We start from the raw sequence: 20,603 nt of genomic DNA on the forward strand, positions 1-20,603 counted from the left end.
AGTGACAAACCAGACTTGTCTTCGTTCACAGAGATCCTCAGGGAGGCCAGGAGGGTTCGTAGAGATTGGACCAGAGAGACAGCTTCCCATCATGACTGTGCTACCAGGAGCCAGTCATCCAGATAAGGGAATACAGTGTACCTGGCATCTCACTGGGGCCACTACAGCGGCAAATACCTTCATGAATACTCGTGGTGCTGTCGTGATGCCAAATGGGAGGAAGCAAAACTGGTCATGCTGGTGTCCCACCATGAAACAGAGGAACTTCATGGAAGAATGCATCTTTTATGTCGAGAGCCATGAACCACACTCCCTGTTGGAGGGAGGGCATGATCAATGCCAACGTAATCATTCAGAACTTTAGCTTCCTGATAAATGTATTCAGCATGTGGAGATCTAGATGGGTCTCTGCCCACCGCCCTTTTCCAGGATGAGGAAGTATGGGGAGTAGAAGCCTCTCCCTTGATACTGGGATGGGAAGCCCTCTATCATGCCCTTGAGGAGCAGGGCATTGGCTTCCTGTTGAAGAATCAGTTGGTGGGATGACAATGAGGAGGGAAAGAGAGAAACTCTATGGAGTATCCATGGTGGATAATCTCCAGCACACAACTGTCCATGGTGATCATGTCCCAGTTGTGGAAGAATAGGGCAAGTCAGCTGCCAAAGATAAGTGGTGGTTAGCATCAGAGGTGGTTCACAGATCTTGACCGGTATGTCAAAAGTGACTCTTGGCCTGCAGCTGGGAAAGGGTTGAGGAAATGGCAGTGGCCTGGGCTGGGAATCGGGGCCTCTGGGACTTCTGGCATTTCCATGGGGGTTCTGATGGATGCTGACAGTAGGACAGTAGATCGGGTGAGGCTGTGTTTGAAAGAGCTGCTACTGGTGTTTGCTCCTGGAAGCTGGGGTGTAGATGCCCAGGGATTGCAGGGTGGACCGCAAGTCTTTCAGAGAGTGCAGGGACTTATCCATCTTTTCATGGAAGAGGTTGGTCCTGTCGAAAGGAAGGTCCACAGTGGTATTTTGGACCATCCTGGGGAAACTGGAGGATTGCAGCCACGAGTCCCTGTGCATCATGAGGTTGGTGGCTAGTGAGTGGATGACAGTATCAGCTGCGTCCACTGCAGCCTGGAGGGTTATCTTCACCACCAATCTCCCTTCATCTATGAAGGCCTGAAACTGGGACTGGTCATCTGTATGGAGTTTGTCCTTGAATTCTGCTAGCCTGTTGTACGTGCTGACATCAGACTTGGCTAGCAGAACCGGACAGTTTGCAATGTGGAACCGTAGACCTGCTGAGGGAAAGGCCTGCCTGACCAGGTGGTCCAGCCACTTGGAGACCTTATCAGGTAGGGTGGACTATTGCAGTTGTTGTCGAACCCATTCTGCAGGGCTGAGTGGACTTGTAGGCTCTAAAGTTTTACATTGTTGTGTTTTTGAGTGCAGTTATATAACTGCCTGCCCGCCCAATCTACATTTGTAAGTTACACTTTCATGACAGAGAGAGAGTGCACTACAGTACTTATATTAGTTGCATTGAAAAATACTACAGTGGAGTTGCATCTTACGTGGAGGTTAGGTTCTAAAGTCAGCGCGTAAGGCTAAAATCGTGTATAGTCAAAATTACCCTTGAAAATCCCTTAAATCGCCCATAAAGTACAGTATACTGTACATGGTTTGGTGTATACAACCCTGTACAGTAATATGTATACAGTAATGTACAGTTTATAATAAAGAGTACCTATGCAAAATATAATTTTACAGTACTGTATTTTTAATTATAGGGGGTAATTACAGAGGGTCATTGGCTTGATGTCGATCAAGGAGACAGAGGTGACGGAGAACTTCGGTGACAGAGAGCGAGTCGTAGACAAAGTGGTTGGCTCTCGTTCAGCTCAAGAAGTTGATTGAGTAGACTTATCTGCTGCTGGTTGTTTTTCCTTGAAAAACGTGGTGATCGGCAACTGTCGCTGTTGTCTCTTGAGCTGCTCAAACATTTCTTCATATGGTCTCAAATCATCCGTAATACTAGGTGTGATTTTGAGGCTTCATTCCATAGAGGGATTGTATTCAGAAATTAAATCATTCTTCATTGGCAGATGCAGCTTCACCAGTAGTCTGCATGTTTTTGAGGTTGAAACTGTTCCTAAAACTGTTAAGCCAACCTTGGCTGGCTTTGAATTCCTTCTCATCAGAAGGCTGTCCCTCATCAGTGGGAGGTTTGAACAGCGCGTAGAGGCTAAGAGCCTTTTCTCGCAATGTGTTGCCATCAATAGGTACACGTTTTCGGTTCATGTCTTCCAGCCATAAGTTTAATGCCTTTTCAGTCTTTAGTGAAGTCTTATCATGCACCTGGTTCATCACCTTAGCAGTTATTGGAGCACTTGATGCCACAGCTTGACAAATTTCTCTCTCTCGAATCTTGATGGCACAGATGCTAGATTCATTGCGGCCATATTTACGTGCCACACTGGAGACCGACATACCGTCTCTCAAAAAGTCCAACACAGCCAGTTTTTCCTCCAGCATTGGAACAGATAGCTGTTTCTTCAGTTGAGCAAGTAGTTGGCTTGCGTTTAGGGGCCATGTTGTACGAAAAATACATATCTTTGAACACTAGAATCACACTATGAGAGGCACGCGGGAACTGAGACTGACTCAGGGAACAGCAGATTCATGTCTCCCATCTCATGCTCACGCCAGGGCATATGCTCACTGAGTGGAATGGTGGGTGGAACTGCCCACACTATTTACAGGTTACTTTTCTTGTTACTTTTACTTTCTTTTGTCAAGCGCACATAGTTGAATTCGCGTGAGTTAAATGTACGTATGACGCAACTCACCTGTATTTTTTTTACAGTGCAAATACTTGTGCCAATATGAAATATAAATATATAAATATAAACCAATATGAAATATAAAGTGAGCACTGAACACTTTGTATTCTGTGTTGTAACTGAATATATTTGAAAATGTAGAAAACATCCAAAATATTTAAATAGTATTCTATTATTGTTTAACAGTGCAATTAATCGTGATTCATTTTTTTAATCACTTGACAGCCCTAATACACACACACTCCACAGCCATTTTCCTTTGTCTTTAAATATAGACTGTTCTGTATAGATTAGCTGAAGACATCTAATACTGAATTCTTGTGTGTGTTTTAATCATTTAATAAGTTTCCCATTTCTTGTTTCTATCTAGTGTGCTCCTGCTAAATTATACTTGTTTCAGCCCACACAGTGTTTGGCACCATATTTTTCTGCCCCTTCACTCTCACTGTAATCAGATAATTGCCACTGTTTCTATTTTCTAATGGTTTTATTTCCATATTAGAAAAGAGGACTACAACCAAACTGCATGTAGAATTTCCCCTCTCTACTCTGTCCTCTCATTTCTTTACTTTAAACTTGGCCAGTGTTCAAAATTAAATTACTTTCTCATCACCCAGACCACCAAACATTTCAAAATTTTCTTTCTACCTCCTATATTAAATTACGAGTGTATAAAGGAATCTAGATACGGATTTTCCATTAAAATTCTCAAGAGGTCAGTGATGAGACACCATGACCCACATGGTACTCTGCCATAAGAGAGTAAACCAAGCAACCAAATCATCCTTGTGCCCAAACCTTCACTGAGTTAAAATGGCATTATTCCCTCAGGGCAAACAGGGAGATGAGTTTGGCTCATGGTAAGAGGAATGGGAGAGCGGCTTTTGAGAAGGAGCCAATCTGTGGGGAATTCAGAATCTATCCCTATGTGGATGCTTGGCCATGTCCATGGAAGGTCCTTCCCTTCTTAAATGCCAGGCCTCCTCATTCCTTCACCACCTCAACTTCTAAAGTATCTGTGCTACCACAAGGTATTTTCACTGCCACCACTCTTGCCGTCAGGCCTTTTCACAGAGGTTGCAGATGGCTTCAGTGAAGCTGAAAAGCGATCTGTGGATCATTGTAGATCACAAGTTAAGTATGAATCAACAGTGTAACACTGTTGCAAAAACAAAAACCAATCATCATTCTGGGATGTCTTAGCAAGAGTATTGTAAGCAAGGCATGAGAAGGAATTCTTACACTGTACTCCACGCTGATTAGGCCTCAGCTGGAGTATTCAGAGTAGCAGCCGTGTTAGTCTGTATCCGCAAAAAGAAAAGGAGTATTTGTGGCACTTTAGAGACTAACAAATTTGAGTATAAGCTCATCTTACCTGATCATCTTGTTACAGTGTGTATGGTAACACCCATTGTTTCAGGTTCTTTGTGTATATAAAATCTCCCCACTGTATTTTCCACTGCATGCATCCGATGAAGTGAGCTGTAGCTCATGAAAGCTTATGCTCAAATAAATTTGTTAGTCTCTAAGGTGCCACAAGTGCTCCTTTTCTTTTAATTGGAGTATTGTGTCCAGTTCTGGGCATCACATTTCAGGAAAGATGGACAAATTGGAGAAAGTCTAGAGGAAAGCAACAAAAATTATTAAAGATCTAAAAAACTGAGGAAAGATTGAGAAAATTAGGCTTAGTCTGGAGAAGAAAAAGTCTGAAAGAGCACATGATTACGGCTTTCAAGTACATAAAAGGAAAGGGGAGAAAAATTGTTCTTGTTAACCTCTTAGTATAAGATGCAATGGACTTAAACTGGAGCAAGGGAGGTTTAGTTGGACATTAGGAAAAACTTCCTGTCAGGGTAGTTAAGCAATGGAATAAACTTCCTAGGGAGGTTGTGGAATCTCCATCACTGGATGTTTTTAAGAGCAGGTCAGACAAACACCTGTCATGGACGGTTTAGCTAATACTTAGCCCTGCCTTGAGTTCAGGGGACTGGACTAGATGACCTCTCGAGGTCCCTTCCAATTCTGTGATTCTATGGTACCAACTGTAATTTAAGAATGGATTTCCCCATGGAAAGACAACATACCACAAAAAGAGTAACTGATCTCCCATCACCATCGCATGCCAAAACTGCTGAGTCCCAATCACATGCTACTGACACGGAAGTAACTCTGCAGTGCGTGGGGTTTGAGGATAGCTGCAGTGGAGCACCTGTTCTTGCTCTGTCTCTAGTCTGTAGCTGTGCATTGGGTTCTTCCGTCCTAAGTGCAGGACCCTGCACTTATCCTTATTGAACCTCATCAGATTTCTTTTGGCCCAATCCTCCAATTTGTCTAGGTCCTTCTGTATCCTATCCCTCCCCTCCAGCGTATCTACCACTCCTCCCAGTTTAGTATCATCCGCAAATTTGCTGAGAGTGCAATCCACACCATCCTCCAGATCATTTATGAAGATATTGAACAAAACCGGCCCCAGGACCGACCCTTGGGGCACTCCACTTGATACCGGCTGCCAACTAGACATGGAGCCATTGATCACTACCCGTTGAATAAATATATTCTTTAATATATTTTTTCTATTGGCAATAATAGTAGTTTTAAATATCCACATTTCTGGAGATGGAAAACACTGATGATCTGAATATTAAGTGTTTAACACACTTAACATTTTGACCCAGTTTCAGTTGAAAATATTTTTATTATTTTGTGTTGCTATAGCAGCTAGAGGCCCCAGCCCCATTGTGCTAGGTACTGTACAAACAGATGACTGAAAGACTGAAAACATTGGGTTTGTTTAGTCTGAGAACAAGACAACTGGAAGTGGGGGACATGATAACAGTCTTCAAGTACATAAAACATTGTTATAAAGAGAAGGGTGATAAATTGTTCTCCTTAAGCACTGAGGAGAAGACAAGAAGCAATGGGCTTAAATTGTAGTAAGGAAAAGCTTGCTAACCTAACTGTAACATTGGTTAAGAAGTGGAACAAATTATCTAGGATGGTTGTGTAACCTCTGTCATTGGAGGTTCTTAAGAACAGATTAGACAAACACCTGGAATTTGTCTAAACACCAGGGATGGTCTAGATAATATTTAGTCCTGCCTCAGTGCAGGGGACTGAACTAGATGACTTATCGAGGTCCCTTCCAGTCCTACATTTCTATGATTTTGTGATTCTATGACAAAGAGATGATCCCTGAATTGAAGAATTTACATCTGAGTCTTCACTGCGTACCAACCCCAGTATTGTCGGTTCAGGGGGTTGCTTCTCTGAAGCAGCAAGGGAGGACTGGTGCTAGCAGGATATTGGCATTATCAGCATGCCCCAAGCATTCCAATAGGGCCATTGGGTTGGCCACTGGCCCTGCTGCCATGGGAACCAAGACCGTTTCCAGAACTCACCGAGATCAGTGCTGCCTCAGCATGGGGCTAAAGCCTCACTCTAACCCTGACGAGTCCCCTTCTGGGAACCAAGGCGGGGCTGTGGATGCCTGTGCTTGGCAGCTGATCCTAGGCATGGGGGAGCAGTGTCTTGAGTAAGGCTAATGATGCCTTTCTGAGGACTGGTGCCAGGGGCGTGGACACCGGTGCCACAAAGGGGAGCAGTCCTGTACCAGCAGGGAACGGTGCATGGACAGGAATCTGCGCCGGGGAGTCAGCTGGAGAGAGGACGATCAGTGCCGGGTGTATGGAGACCAATGCCTCACCGCTGGTGATCTGTGCCGCACTGGTGGAGACTGGGATTGTGGTGCCTGTGACGTGGCTCGTCTGACTAGGGACCTAGGACACGGAGTTGGTGACCTTGGTCGTGGAGTCAGGTAGCACTGCCTCTGCTCCAGAGACCAACAGTGTTCAACAGCCCTCTGAGGTGGTCTCATGGCCAGCTTCCCCTTAGCGAGCGGAGCCTATGCCACTTCCAACCCCAGAGTGACTCTCTGGTTCTTAGCTGCCTCAGATGTTGAAGGCAGTACCAGGTGCCTGGGTTCCCTACCGCTCCCAGGAGTCGGAGGCAGATCCCTGGGGAGAGTAGGGGGTCTGAGTGGAGAGATATCCCTGTGAGGTTCTGGAGCGGATGGGCAGCCTGAACTGGGTCCTTTGGCCAATGCCCCCTGATCTTCCTTGCTCGGTGCCAGGAAGCCTCACTTCTTTAGGCGCTTCTTGGGCACCGGCGAAGAAGAGTGGTGCCAGACAGAGCTCCGTGCCGGCAGCGCGCTCCTGACCGACGCCGAGGTGCTAGACATGGAGTCAGAAGGGAAAGGCTCCAATGTCGGAGGAAGAGCAGCCTCCATGAGGAGGGCCCATAAATGAATGTCCCTCTCCTTCAGAGTCAAAAGTTGTTAGAAATTCGACACTTGTCCTTAATGTGCAACTCTCCCAAGCACTTTAGGCAGCTGCTATGGGGGTCGCTAATAGGCCTAGGCCTATTACAGGCTGAACAGGGCTTGAAAACCAGAGGCCGGGGCATGCCCCACTTCAGGGCAAAGTCCCTGTGGAGACTCTAACTTACTAAGTTGTAAAACTTAACACCTAATTACTAATTAAACTACTGTAAACAGTTATATACAAAGTAGTAGGCACTATGAAAACTGCTATCCACTTCTGAGGCAAGAAGAAGGTGGTGCTCTGACCAACCATGATGGGCAGTAAGAAGGAACTGAGAGGGCGCAGGGCTGTGGCACCTCACATACTAGTGCACGAGCGTGGCACTCCAGAGGGCGCCACAGCCAGCCCTACAGATACTGCTAAGACAAAAATGTCCAACAACTGTGCACGTGGGTGTGCACATACCTAGAATGGAATTGACATGAGCAAGCACTTGAAGAATAAACCTTCTTTTGTGTCATTACAAGTGCTGTATGTTACACAGAAACACTACTTTAAGGTTAAACTGGGGTACGCTGCTCCCTTGGTGGCAGAGACCTGGATTTCTGTGAGTAACCAGTATCAGTGCTAGGGAGAAAAAAATATTAAATCTGTCTCACATATTGAGTAAATCTTAGATAAGTATTTTCCACAAATACAGCAACTACTAAAAATCATTTTAATCTGTTAATTTAAAATAGGACACAAATAACCCAGTGCATATAATTTGAGCAGATATGAATGACAAACTCAACTACTGCAAACAAATAAAAAGGGAGAAATTATGGAAAGGCAGAAACTGTTAAACAATGTTGCAAAAGTACTTTAAAATGATCATACATAATTTGCATTTTGGTTTATGATACACTGGATTTTCAAACCACCTCCTTGAGTTCATAACATTTCAATTTTAGTAAATCTTATTTTGGAATTTGATTCACTCTCCACTAACTTGTACTAGAACTTCATAATTGTCCTGCACGTCTTATCAATTGTAAATCTGAAATTATTTTTCCTGTAACAAACATGTTACTACCTACTGTGGTTTACATAATATTCCACTTCGAAAGAAGATGGAGAGGATTGTATTCTTTCAGCAACAGCAAAATATTAAGCAAGCAGCAGACAGACCTGAAGAAACCAAGTGGGTGGCCAAGACTATGTGGTGTTATGAAAGAAAATTGAGTGTGACAGTGTGGAAAAATTTGTCTTTGTAATTAGAGCTGGTCAGAAACTGGAATTTCTGTTCCACAGGAAACTCTATATTTTGATAAGTTAATTCCAATTTGGAACAAAAGGCTGAAATTTCCCATGAAATGAAAATTCCAAAATGTTTTGGTTCAATGCTGTCATTTTGATTAATTTCATTTAGACTTAAATTATATTCATATATAATTGACACTTTAAATACACAAAGATATTAACATTAATATTTGAATACACTATACAAGTCAAAACAAAATGAACTGAAATTACTGTTGAAATAAAACATTTGGACTTTTTCTAGTCAAACGCTTAATCAAAATTGACACTTCAAATTGAAGTGCTTAGCATGATGAAACTGCATTAGTCAATGGAAAACTGTTGTACTGAAATTTTTTCGACCAGCTCTAACTGTGATAAGGTGGATAGCAAGAAACCTTTTTGAGATAAAAAGCAAGAGACAGTTTTCATAGAATCATAGGACTAGAAGAGACCTTGAGAGGTCACCTAGTCCAGTCCCCTGCACTCTTGGTAGGACTAACTATTATCGAGAGAGGTGTTTGTCGAACCTGCTCTTAAAAATCTCCAATGATGGAGATTCCACAATCTCCCTAGGCAATTTATTCCAGTGCTTCACCACTCTGACAGTCAGGAAGTTTTTCCTAATGTCTAACCTAAACCTCCCTTGGTGCAATTTAATCCCATTGCTTCTTATCCTATTCTCAGAGGTTAAGAACAATTATTCTCCCTCCTCCTTGTAACAACCATTTATGTACTTGAAAACTGTAATCATGTCCCCTCTCAGTCTTCTCTTTTACCAGACTTAGAATCTCTAAAGAATTTAAGATTGTTTCCCAAGTTTATTTCTTTCCTTCAAAGGGCCCCACACTGGTCCAGTCCATCCCTTGTAGCCAAAGAGTACTTTTGGGGGAATTCTGTGCCACTGCGCATGCGCAGAATTTATGTTCCCTGCAGAAAAATGGCTTTTTGATGGTGAAGCAAAGGGAAGCCACAAGAGCAGTCATACGACCCTCCCCAGCAAGTAAGTCACTGTGGGACAGGGGGTGGGACTGGAGAAGACCCGGCTGGTGGCTCCTACCCTGGGCCGGGCTCAGCTGCTAGTCCCAGCTGGGCTGGGCAGGACTGGACTTTCTCTTCCCCTGCACAGCATCTGGGGCCGTGTCAGACCCCATCCCCAATTTAGCCCCCAACTGTAGGTAGCTCTGCAAATTCACACACACACACTTCCTACATCCATTGCTCCTCGGCTGCAGGGGGAGGGATCTCTGTACAGGGAGCTCCTCCCGCATCCACCCAACCCCTGTGTATCCAGACCCTCCTGCTGAGCCTCATCCACCCCCCGCCAACAAGCACCACTTCCCTTGCACCACCCATACAAGCCAGATCTCTGCACCCAGATCCCACAGTGATCTCCCACCTCTACGCAGTCAGTGGCCTGTGCTCCCCGATAACATGCTGGAGTCTCCGCATTTAGTTGACAAATAAAATTTGCTGAATTTTAAAATATTGTGCACAAAATTTTAATTTTTTTGGCGCAGAATGCCCTCAGGAGTAAAAGAGGAATAGAATACAGCCAGCTCCACAGCCAATTAATACCAACTTGATGCTATCTGGGTAGTTTTTCTTCAATGAGATACTATCAAGGGGCACTCATCTCGAGGGCCTCCAAGCAGTTGGATGCGGAACAATCCTTTTCTTGCCCCTGGTTTCCCCTGCAGGCTGCCAGCGACCTTAGCAGGTTTTCCGTGACTGGGCTGGGGGGGGGCCGAGCCACAACATCCAAATGAACCCCTTCTGGGGTATTAAAGAGTCTAATGAACAGTCTATTTGCCCTCACTAGTGTCTTCAGCCCTGGCTCTGGGCCCTTCAATCCAGCACTTTGTTCAGGCTCCAAAATAAGCCTTGTCCACTTATGCCACTTTACCTGAAGCCAGTGGGAACCTGGGCCTGCCCACTACTCCAGGTTTCAACCCAGGGACCCTACATCCAGCAGCCACAAACAGATCACACCAATCAGTTGTTGCTATATCCTTATGCCTCCTCCTACCAGGCCCTTTTATCCCCAGCCCTATCTCATAGCTGGGGTGGCAGAGAGAGACACTGACTATCTAAGTTCAGCCGGTCATGAACTCTATCTAGCTACCAGACTCCTTTGGCCAGGGAGAACCCCTCTTCACTCCTCTGGTACCAGCTAAGAAATGAACTGGTAAGGCCAAGCAGCAACTTTTATCTGAGCCAGCAGGGCCCTAATTGGTCCTTCTACTCCTTGGAGGACCAGATCTCTGTAGTTTTCAAGATGGCTGCTCCAAAGAGGCCTCTCTAGGCAGTCCTGAAGGACCCAACTTCATTGTGCTGTTCCTCCCACATCGCTACTTCTTGGAGTGGGGTGTAGTAGGCCTGCAGGTGCTCCTGTGCAGAGCTGAGAAGGCCAGGTACACCCCATCACAGATACCAACATAGCAAATATGACAGGTAGCCTATGCTAATTGCTGAGATGGAGATCTTGAGGAAAAAGTGTGTTTAGCAAAGAATTTTCAAACATTCCAGGGAATCAAAAAATCTTTATGGGCTAGATTCTTTGCTTCAGCTGAGATCTGCTTGGTGTAGTAGAGATTAGGTTGTGGGGCTAAGCAGGAACTGGGAGCCATTGTGGCTTTCTGATTCTCTGCCCAGCCCCAACACAAATTAGATCAGTCTGGAGGAGCATTCGTTAGCTGAGGAGACGCAGACTGCCATGACATCTCCCCACCCCTTGTATCACTTATGCAAAGGGGCTACAGGAGAGGGTGGTGTGATAGTGATCTATGCTTACTGGAGACCCCCTCACACTGAGAGATCCCCCATAAGGGTAGATATTGACAGATTCTCTCCACTTTGCAGCTGTGCAACAAGCAAACCATCCCTATTTATGAGATTGATAATTAAAAGAAGAGGAAGAAAAACTCATGCTTGGCTCTTGGATGATCAATGATGTATAAAACATAACAACCAACCAGCAGCTTCAAGTCCAGAAAATAAGATGACATACCACAGATAGCAATCCAGTCAAGTGTAACACTAATAACGCAATTACAGAAACAAGTACTAGTTGTTACAGTGCCAATCCTTGTCCAAAAGATTAGGTGAAGCAAACCTTTACAGTGTGCACTGAATGCTAACTGGGCTATTTCGGATCATAGAATCAAGGAACCATAGAATACCAGGGTTGGAAGGTACCTCAGGAGGTCATCTAGTTCAACCCCCTGCTCAAAGCGGGACCAATCCCCAACTAAATCATCCCAGCCAGGGCTTTGTCAAGCCTGACCTTAAAAACCTCAAAGGAAGGAGATTCCACCACCTCCCTAGGTAACGTGTTCCAGGGCTTCACCACCCTGCTAGTGAAAAAGTTTTTCCTAATATCCAACCTAAACCTCCCCCACTGCAACTTGAGACCATTACTCCTTGTTCTGTCATCTGCTACCACTGAGAACAGTCTAGAGCCATCCTCTTTGGAACCCCCTTTCAGGTAGTTGAAAGCAGCTATCAAATCCCACCTCATTCTTCTTTTCTGCAGACTAAACAATCCCAGTTCCGTCAGCCTCTCCTCATAACTCATGTGTTCCAGTCCCCTAATCATTTGTGTTGAGCTCCGCTGGACTATTTCCAATTTTTCCACATCCTTCTTGTAGTGTGGGGCCCAAAACTGGACACACTACTCCAGATGAGGCCTCACCAATGTCGAATAGAGGGGAACGATCACATCCCTCGATCTGCTGGCAATGCCCCTACTTTTACAGCCCAAAATGCCATTTGCCTTCTGGGCAACAATGGCACACTGTTGACTCATATCCAGCTTCTCGTCCACTGTCACCCCTAGGTCCTTTTCTGAAGAACTGCTGCCTAGCTGTTCGGTCCCTAGTCTTTAGCGGTGCATGGGATTCTTCCGTCCTAAGTGCAGGACTCTGCATTTGTCCTCGTTGAACCTCATCAGATTTCTTTTGGCCCAATCCTCTAATTTGTCTAGGTCCCTCTGTATCCTGTCCCTACCCTCCAGCGTATCTACCACTCCTCCCAGTTTAGTGTCATCTGCAAACTTGCTGATCACAGGGGCAACAGGTATGGAGAAAATTCCAAGCATATGGATCCCTTAACAAAGGACATCCTGCTCCATCTCAAATGGAGAAGATTCCAGCTCACATACTTGCTGACCACAGTTGCAGTGGTATGCTATGGGGTGAGAGATTGTCCTGTGACCTGCTTATGAGGGACTCGTAAGGCCTTTTAGACTCCACTAAAAATCAAAAACAAAAGCAAAGCTTCCACACCACCACCACCAACTCCTCTACTTGGAAACCGGAGCACTAGAATCATGTTCCTCTAGGGAGGCACATCATTAAACTAAGAGCTACAGTACTACCTTCTGCACCAGCTTCCATTTCCAAGTTGATTTAAGGTGTAACCTCATGTAGAGCTCATTGCGGTTGTCTAATTTTGTGGTGATTGTGCCACAGACCACGATAACAAGGTTCAGGTTCTGTGACAGGGTGCAACTCACCACTCTGACGCCACCTTATGCCCGATATGGGAATTAGCTCTGTTAGCCAGTGCATCCTGCTCTGCTGGTGCTCCGCCCATCACTTTTTCTGCTTCTGGACCCATGTCACTCCAAGGACCGTGGTGTCCTCTTCAGTGACACAGCTCTCCAGCCATGCCACACTCTGTGCTTCCCGCTTCTGGGGGACATCTCTGCAATCCCTGTCCAGCCACTTATATCAGTGTGACTGCAGTCTATTGTCTAGCCACTTCTCCAGTGGTGAGTGGGGTGGGGGGAGACATAGGCCAACCCACAACTCCAGGTCCTAACCTAGGGATCCTGTAGAAGGCCATTGCTTGTGGTGTCCTCTCCGACTCCTCAGTAGATTTTCCTGAGCCACTTCCCCATAGCCCCAGCACCCTCTTTGTCCTTGCCTCAGGGCATCAGCCTGCAGATCCCTGCAACCCCCCAGGAGCTGCCTTTAGCTCCCCAGGTGTCTGCCTGCAGCACTGCTCTGTCCAGGGTGCTAGCTATCTTCAGCCTGCAAGGCAGCCAGTCCTCCTCCCTCCTTGAGCTCCAGGTAGTGACTGCAGCTTCTCTGTCCTGCATCCCTTCTTCTGGGGCCTGCCTGGCCGTGATTGGTTGCTCCCCTCAGCCCTGCTCTGATTGGCTGCCTCCTGCGCAGCCTCCCTGCAGGCACCCCATTACAAGCTCAAAAAACTGTTGCCATCTGTGGACTTCCTCAAGACTGCTGCTAAACCATCTTCCAACAATGCTCCCAGATTGCAAGCTCCAGTAACAAATGACAAGCATACATGCTCATTTAGGCTCTCATTCAGCAAAGATTTACTCATGAGTTTAGCTTTCAGCATGTGAGTAACCCCATCTCTATTCAACACTGTACGTGCCTAAGTGTTTTGCTGAAAAGGGATGGGATTACTCACATGCAGAAAGTTTAGCATGTGTTTAAATGTTTTAATAAATTGTGGTTTTAAAGGGGCAGTGTCATAGTGAAAGTCATTCCCAAGTGCCCCCTTGCAATCAGGTGTAGCAATCAGTGTGCCTTGATTTCCCTTCACCTGGGATATAAACAAGTCTGAGCAGGTGTGAGGTACAAAACAGCACCTCCACTGGGGAGTCTTGTTTATTAACAGACAAGGCCAACACAAAGTATAAGTAAAACCTTTACCACAGTCCCTTAACAAGGAGACAGAGTCAGTTTTAGATTATTTGTTCCCATCTGAGTCCTCTGTTCACCTGTGTCCAGGCCATTTTACCAGCAAAGTTCTCCTGACCCAGATGTCTGCCCTTCGAGCCAGGTCTCTTCCTGCTCCCTGGATAGAGTCCTTCTCCAGAGACAGGGGTCCATGGATATTTGTCAGCTGCTGCTTTTCCCTGGGACAGCACATAGTTCCAGGCAGGCTGGGCTTCCTGCCACTGTTTGGGAGACTCCTCTGCTCAGACAAAGTCTGACTTCTGCAGCGCTCCTTTTGGGAGCCTCCTATCTGTAAGAATGCCTCCAAAGCTCACTGCTCTGGTGGGCTCTATGGAGGAGAGTTCCCTCTCTCCTGGACCATACCCTGCTCTAAGAGCACACCTCCCTGCTCTGGTGAGCTCTCCCGGTGACGTCCTCTTCTCAGCAGCTTCCTGTCTCCTTGAGAGTGCCTTCCCTAACTGATGTTGGGCAGCTTACTAGGTCCAGGTGCTGGTTTACTAATTAATCACAAACATCAACGTGGGGCAGTTAGCCGCCTTAAAAGGGCAATCATGGGCAGACAGGGCCCTGACACCTCTTAAAGGGGTGGATGCCCCATGACAGGCAGATACAATCCTTACCATATCTTTTGTTTGTTTCCCCACAACCTATTAATATCATCTGCATAGATCCTCATCCACCCAACCAGGATCCCAGCCCAAATCTCTACAAAACTTTGGGAGAGTTGTATGGATCAGATAGATAGAAAAACACGGCTGGATGTCATCATCACCATGCTAAAAATACGGTAGCCTATGTCATCTCTTAACCATTCCAATGGCTTCAGATACCTGGGGAACAAAATGGAAAACTAGATTTTGTTACCTTTAGAACAGCCCCTCCCCACACTGAATGTCCTTCCCTTCAGGCACAACCCCCAGGGGTGTAGTTCCTGGCACCACAGCTGAATGGACTGCCAAGAAGCTCTGGGGGCCACCAGAGTCAGCATAGAAGCACAGGGTCTCCAGGCAGATGGCCATGTCCCTCTGAATGATACCCAGAGATCCACAGGTTGTGGAGGCCCCAATATCTGCTTCTTTCATGGCAGACACAAGAATATTTCAGAATCCATGATAAACCTAGTTCTGGGGGGCGGAGGGGGGTTGCCACCATTCTCTTAAGGTTTGTTTTCTCTCACCACATGGGTTAATGGCTTAATGTGGAATCTCTTTGAAAAGGCATCTGGAATTTATCAATTATTAGGAAGTAAACGGAGTTTAGTGACTCCTTCTAAATTGCACTTATCACTGACAAGATCATTTTTAAAAGCAGTTTTTGTTTTTGCTGTTAAATCTTAAATGATCAAGTTCAGGATAACCTCTGATTCATGAACAATGAAATGGACTACTTCTTCTCTAATGTAGCCACTCCCCTGCAGAGAAGGTTAACTGGTTTCCTGCATAAGGTTATTTGCCTAATATGGATATTTTTATGATGACTGAAGAAGAACAAAAATTATAAATGGGCAAGGGGACAATTACAAAACAGAGCGTAGTAAGTGGAAATAACCTAGGCTTCAACTTTAAAGAACAAAAAATGTGTTATATATGACTAACTAAGTCAATGATACAATGGCTGGAGGGGAGGGATTCTACTCTGAGTCTGATCCAAAGCCCATTTAAGTCAGTGGAAAGACTCCCATTGACTTTAGTGGGCTTTGCGTCAGCCCCTGTAGAAGGAGATGTTTTAAAACTGATATAAATATTACTTTAAAATGTTCATTTCTGATCAATCCTGTGTCGAATTATTGGCTTTTCTTGATACGCAGCTATAATAGATAGATTTAATCTAATTATATACAAAAAACTGTTAAAAACATTATTGAGGACACCAAGTCAAGCACTCAAAAGGTAGGAAATGCCAGAACTAAATATTGTGTATTTGCATTATGACACAACCATTAATTGCATGATCCCCAGGGATCCTAATTTTCAGTGATAAAAACAAAACAAAGCAAAATTCTCTAATTAAAAAAAAATCTGTGTTTTTCCACAATCAAAAACAAAACACTGAACTTTAGTTTCCCTAGCCATAATACCTATGTATGTATGTATGTATGTATGTATGTATTGAACACAATGTTTTATTGATACGTTTACAATATTTAAGCTGACAGCCTGAGCCCTGCAGCCCAGGGCTGTCAGCCTGAGCCCCGCCCAATGGCTGTTTCTTTTCTAATAATGGTTTTCTATTAAAAATGGGACTTTCTTTTATTCTCAGTAGCACTTCATTGACAATTTTCATATAATTAATGAGATTATTAAATGTTAATTTATCAGTAATTTTTATGTTTCTAATGGCTAATTCCACAAACCAACTTCTGACACCAATTCTCCTGACTATATAAAAAAGGTTAAAACCACTGTCCAGCTGAAAAGCTACATTATAAACAGGATACTATTTTAAGTAATTTATTACAAGTAGAAGAAGTTGTTCTTCCAAGATGCAAACTGAGGGGCATAAGGTTTTATATTTTTTGTGAAAAGCTTGAATAAGCAAAAAAGAATTAATAGTAAAGAGAATATGTCAGTTATATGAAGCTATGTTTTGGAAGTGAGTGATGGCAGGAAGCCATGCTTGGAAAAGTTCAATGCTATATGTGTAAAAAGAATTAAAGCAGTTAATGGCTTAGTACACTATATAATATAAAAATTCACTCCTGTTATTGTATAGTCACTGATTTGGAAAATAAAGCAATGAAAAATACTTATGTTTGCTGATAGAATGTTAAGCTCTATGCTGTTAGCTTCAAAAGAAAATAAGATGCTTTTTACAGTGTGACATTTTGTCACAATCCCAAAGTTTGAGCACTTCTGCAGCAATGTAATCCCTACATTTATATTTAATCTAAAACTTGTACTGTCAACACAAAATGAGAATTAAAACAGTAAGCTGGTATAAGGAATATGGAACTATTGTTTCAAAACTCTCCCTCTAACAGTTTGATCCTGCAAGATGATTGATTTATGCATCTCCCAAGCCAACTAACAAGATTATCAGGCCCCATGAAAGGTGAATTAGGTTTGTTGAGGTAGCAGGGCTATTACAGAGAGGTATACCTTTAAAAGATATTTCTTAACACTGTATGAATGCCAAAGAAAAGTCTTCTCCCACCACTTGGCAGATGATCTGTGTTTTATTTTGTGCTTCCAAGATGAATGAAGTTTCAGTGTATATATAATTAACAATACAGCATTTCAATCAAATACCAATGTAACTAAAAAAAGGCCTAAACCAAAATACAGAATCCTGAATTAAAAGTGCTTCTGTAGTTTGAGCATATATGAAATGGAGAATAAATATCTTCCATAGGAAAGTTACAAAAATGTACAACCTGATGCTAAAAGCTTTATCTAGTTCTTCATTTTAAGGATTTTCTGTTTCTCAGAGTGTTTACTTCATTATATGATGTATCTATTCAGGTTCCATACTTACCATACTTCAGAAGATCCTTCACAACCCAAGTGTTGGAACCACCTACCCATTCCCTGGGGCAGCAAATCCAAATCCACAGTAGAATGATTTGGTGGAAACACCGCAGTGTGCCTAGCCCATTCCTGTGTTGTTTTCCTTGAGCTGGGGTAATCAAGCCCATTAATACTGCCTCCCTTGTAAATTAAAATGGTACAGTGATATCAAAACTAGAAATTACAGTACCTGGGAATTATACATTAAATTACCATGCACTGTGCACAATGTAAAAATGAAGTAACCGCAACATAATTTATACGGCAATCATGTAATCATGGAGCCAGTCTATAGAATAAAGTGCTGCTTGACCTTTTATTTTCAGATTGTGCTTTTTCTGTAGCTCAGATTTTTCCCTAAATAAATCATTCATTATAGTGCTTTTAAAATATAAGGTCAAGCTATCCTGAAAAGGTAACATTATTCATGTACTCTGATCCCTCATAAAAGGTCTAACATGTAAAATGAAGATTATAGAAATATTGAAGACAATGGTTCCTTTTGACCATTTCAAGCTAGAGCATTTTTAAAAAATGGAAGGAAGAGAGTAACTAACTGTCTTGTACTATTCCCTTCTTTCACTTGATTGACAGTAAATAACTCCAGAAAGGGAGAGGGGATGTACTAAGGACCAGGAGTACTAGAAACTCCCTAGAAGTGTGTGTGGAGGGGGCCCACTGGTTCCTGAACCATGGCCATGCCCCCTGCTCTCTCATCTCTGCCCCCTCTCCCCATTGCTCACCCTTAAGGCACATAAAAAGTTCCAGTGCCCCTGCTAAGGGCACAGACTCCTTGAATATCATTTAAAACACAATCCAGTCTACTGGAAAAGTATAATTAAAACCAGTGCAGTAAGTCAAATTTACACCTTTCCTTCTATTTGCTGCTAGTCAGACTACGTCATTACTCAGGCAAAATTCCCACTGAGGACAGGACTGGGATCTGACTGGGTAAAAATTAACCAGAGAAAGCATGTAAAGCAGACTTGTCCACTGTATCGAGTACCGCTTTCATATATTTTTTTAGGAAGAGAAAATAAAATAAATTACCTTAGCTTAAACACTTGAGACCTTTGGTATTTTACAATGGACTGATGCAGCTAGAGTGCACCCTTAGTTAGACTTAGAGTTAGTATTTCTCTCCTATATATATTTTTAAGTTATTGATGTAAGTCTTCAATAACTCCATTAACTTCTGTGCATCTACTGCAGATTTACATCTGTATTCCAGAAACCAGAATTTGGCTCTATTTTGTTATACTTTATATAATATTGGAAACAGTATGGAAAAAATACTTGCGTGAATTAACGTTTTCAATTACCTAGCAGTTCCATTGCATCATCCTCATTGTCGATATCTTCTTCTGTCACTGAGGGAGCTGTGCTTTGAACAGAATCAAAAGAGTCCTGGGAAAGCATGGCAGCCAGTAGCTTCTTATGTTGTTGTTGCTGCTGTTTTAATCCTTTGGTCTTCGGCTCCATCTTTAAACTGGGCAGGGAAAAGCATAACCTCCTTTTACCATTACTCTCTCTACAAAAAAGTACCTTTACAGCAGCCATTTCATTCACATGAGCAAATGAAACCATTTAATTAATAGACTAATTATTTTCAGGGGTGTTTTTTTTTTTTGCTATTATAAACATCCATGCAGAAATTTGGCCTTGTTCTTTAAATACCGGAGAGATTGCCTCTCCCCTCACATGTAATCAGCTGTGGAGTTCAAGCTAATGGACCACAAATTTAAACACCAAGGAGATCTTGGTAAGGCACTGCAAGTGAAAAACTGAAATTCATTCCAACATTGGTCTGACTAGTCTATCAATATTCAGATCATGGTGCAAGGCCCAGCTCTTAAACAACACAGATTTAACCTGCATCATGATCTTAATATTAAAACTATAGGTTAATGTCAGTTGGGGAGGGGCAGCATGGTCCTGTGGCTAGGCCACTGGAGTGGGAATCATAGACTCATAGGACTGGAAGGGGTCTTCTAGTCCAGTCCCCTGCCCTCATGGCAGGACTAAGTATTATCTAGACCATCCCTGACAGGTGTTTGTCTAACCTGCCCTTAAAAATCTTCAATGATGGAGATTTCACAACTTCCCTAGGCAACTTATTCCAGTGCTTAACCACCCTGATAGTTAGGAAGTATTTCCTAATGTCTAACCTATACTGCCCTTACTACAGTTTAAGCCTGTTGCTTCTTGTCCTAGCCTCAAAGATTAGGGAGAATAATTTTTATGTTCTTGAAAACTGTTCTGTCCCCTCTCCGGCTTCTCTTCTCCAGATTAAACAAACCCAATTTTTTTTCCAATTTTTCCTCATAAGTCATTTAGACCTTTAATCATTTTTGTTGCTCTTCTCTGGACTTTCTCCAATTTATCCACATCTTTCCTAAAATGCGGTGCCCAGAACTGAACACAATACTCCAGTAGAGGCCTAATCAACACAGAGTAGAGTGGAAGAATTACTTCTCGTGTCTTGCTTACAACACTCGTGCTAATACATCCCAGAATTATGTCTTCTTTTTTTGGCAACAGTATTACACTGTTGACTTATATTTAGCTTGTGATCCACTATGATCCCTAGATCCCTTTCCGCAGTACTTCTTCATAGGCAGTCATTTCCCATTTTTGTATGTAACAGGGGACTATTCCTAGCTGTATAACCATAGATGAGTCATTTTGGGTAAAATTTTTTTAAGATTTAGAACCCTCAGTCCTGTTTCAAAAGCTTCTTTTTCACAGGAGCCTAGGCCTCACTGAAAATCAATTGGAATTAGGTGCTTCACCTCTATGAATATGCCTACATAGCAATAAAAGACCCACATCACAGCTGCAGCTGGTCCAGGTCAGCTGGCTCTGGCTTACAGGGCTTGGCCTGTGGGGCTAAAAATAGCAATGTAGACATTCAGGCTTGGGCAGAAGCCTGAGCTCTCAAACCCCATGAGT

The 20,603-nt window shown here is 43.5% G+C and overlaps 1 protein-coding gene across 15 annotated transcripts in view; it reads right to left on the minus strand.

Moving 5' to 3' along the window:
- C2H8orf34 (chromosome 2 C8orf34 homolog) overlaps nucleotides 1-20,603 on the minus strand; it is a 394,188-nt gene that overhangs the window by 289,583 nt on the left and 84,002 nt on the right. For all 15 annotated transcript variants that reach the window (XR_012157172.1, XR_012157171.1, XM_073330923.1 and 12 more), the window contains exon 7: nucleotides 18,974-19,140. Coding sequence is in view for 13 of the 15 variants with exons in the window: in XM_073330923.1 (XP_073187024.1) it covers nucleotides 18,974-19,140 (167 nt within the window). In the remaining 2 variants the exon portion in view is untranslated. The remainder of the gene's footprint in view (nucleotides 1-18,973; nucleotides 19,141-20,603) is intronic.

The sequence above is a fragment of the Lepidochelys kempii genome, chromosome 2 (genome assembly GCF_965140265.1).
Source record: "Lepidochelys kempii isolate rLepKem1 chromosome 2, rLepKem1.hap2, whole genome shotgun sequence".
Classification (NCBI taxonomy): domain Eukaryota; kingdom Metazoa; phylum Chordata; order Testudines; family Cheloniidae; genus Lepidochelys; species Lepidochelys kempii.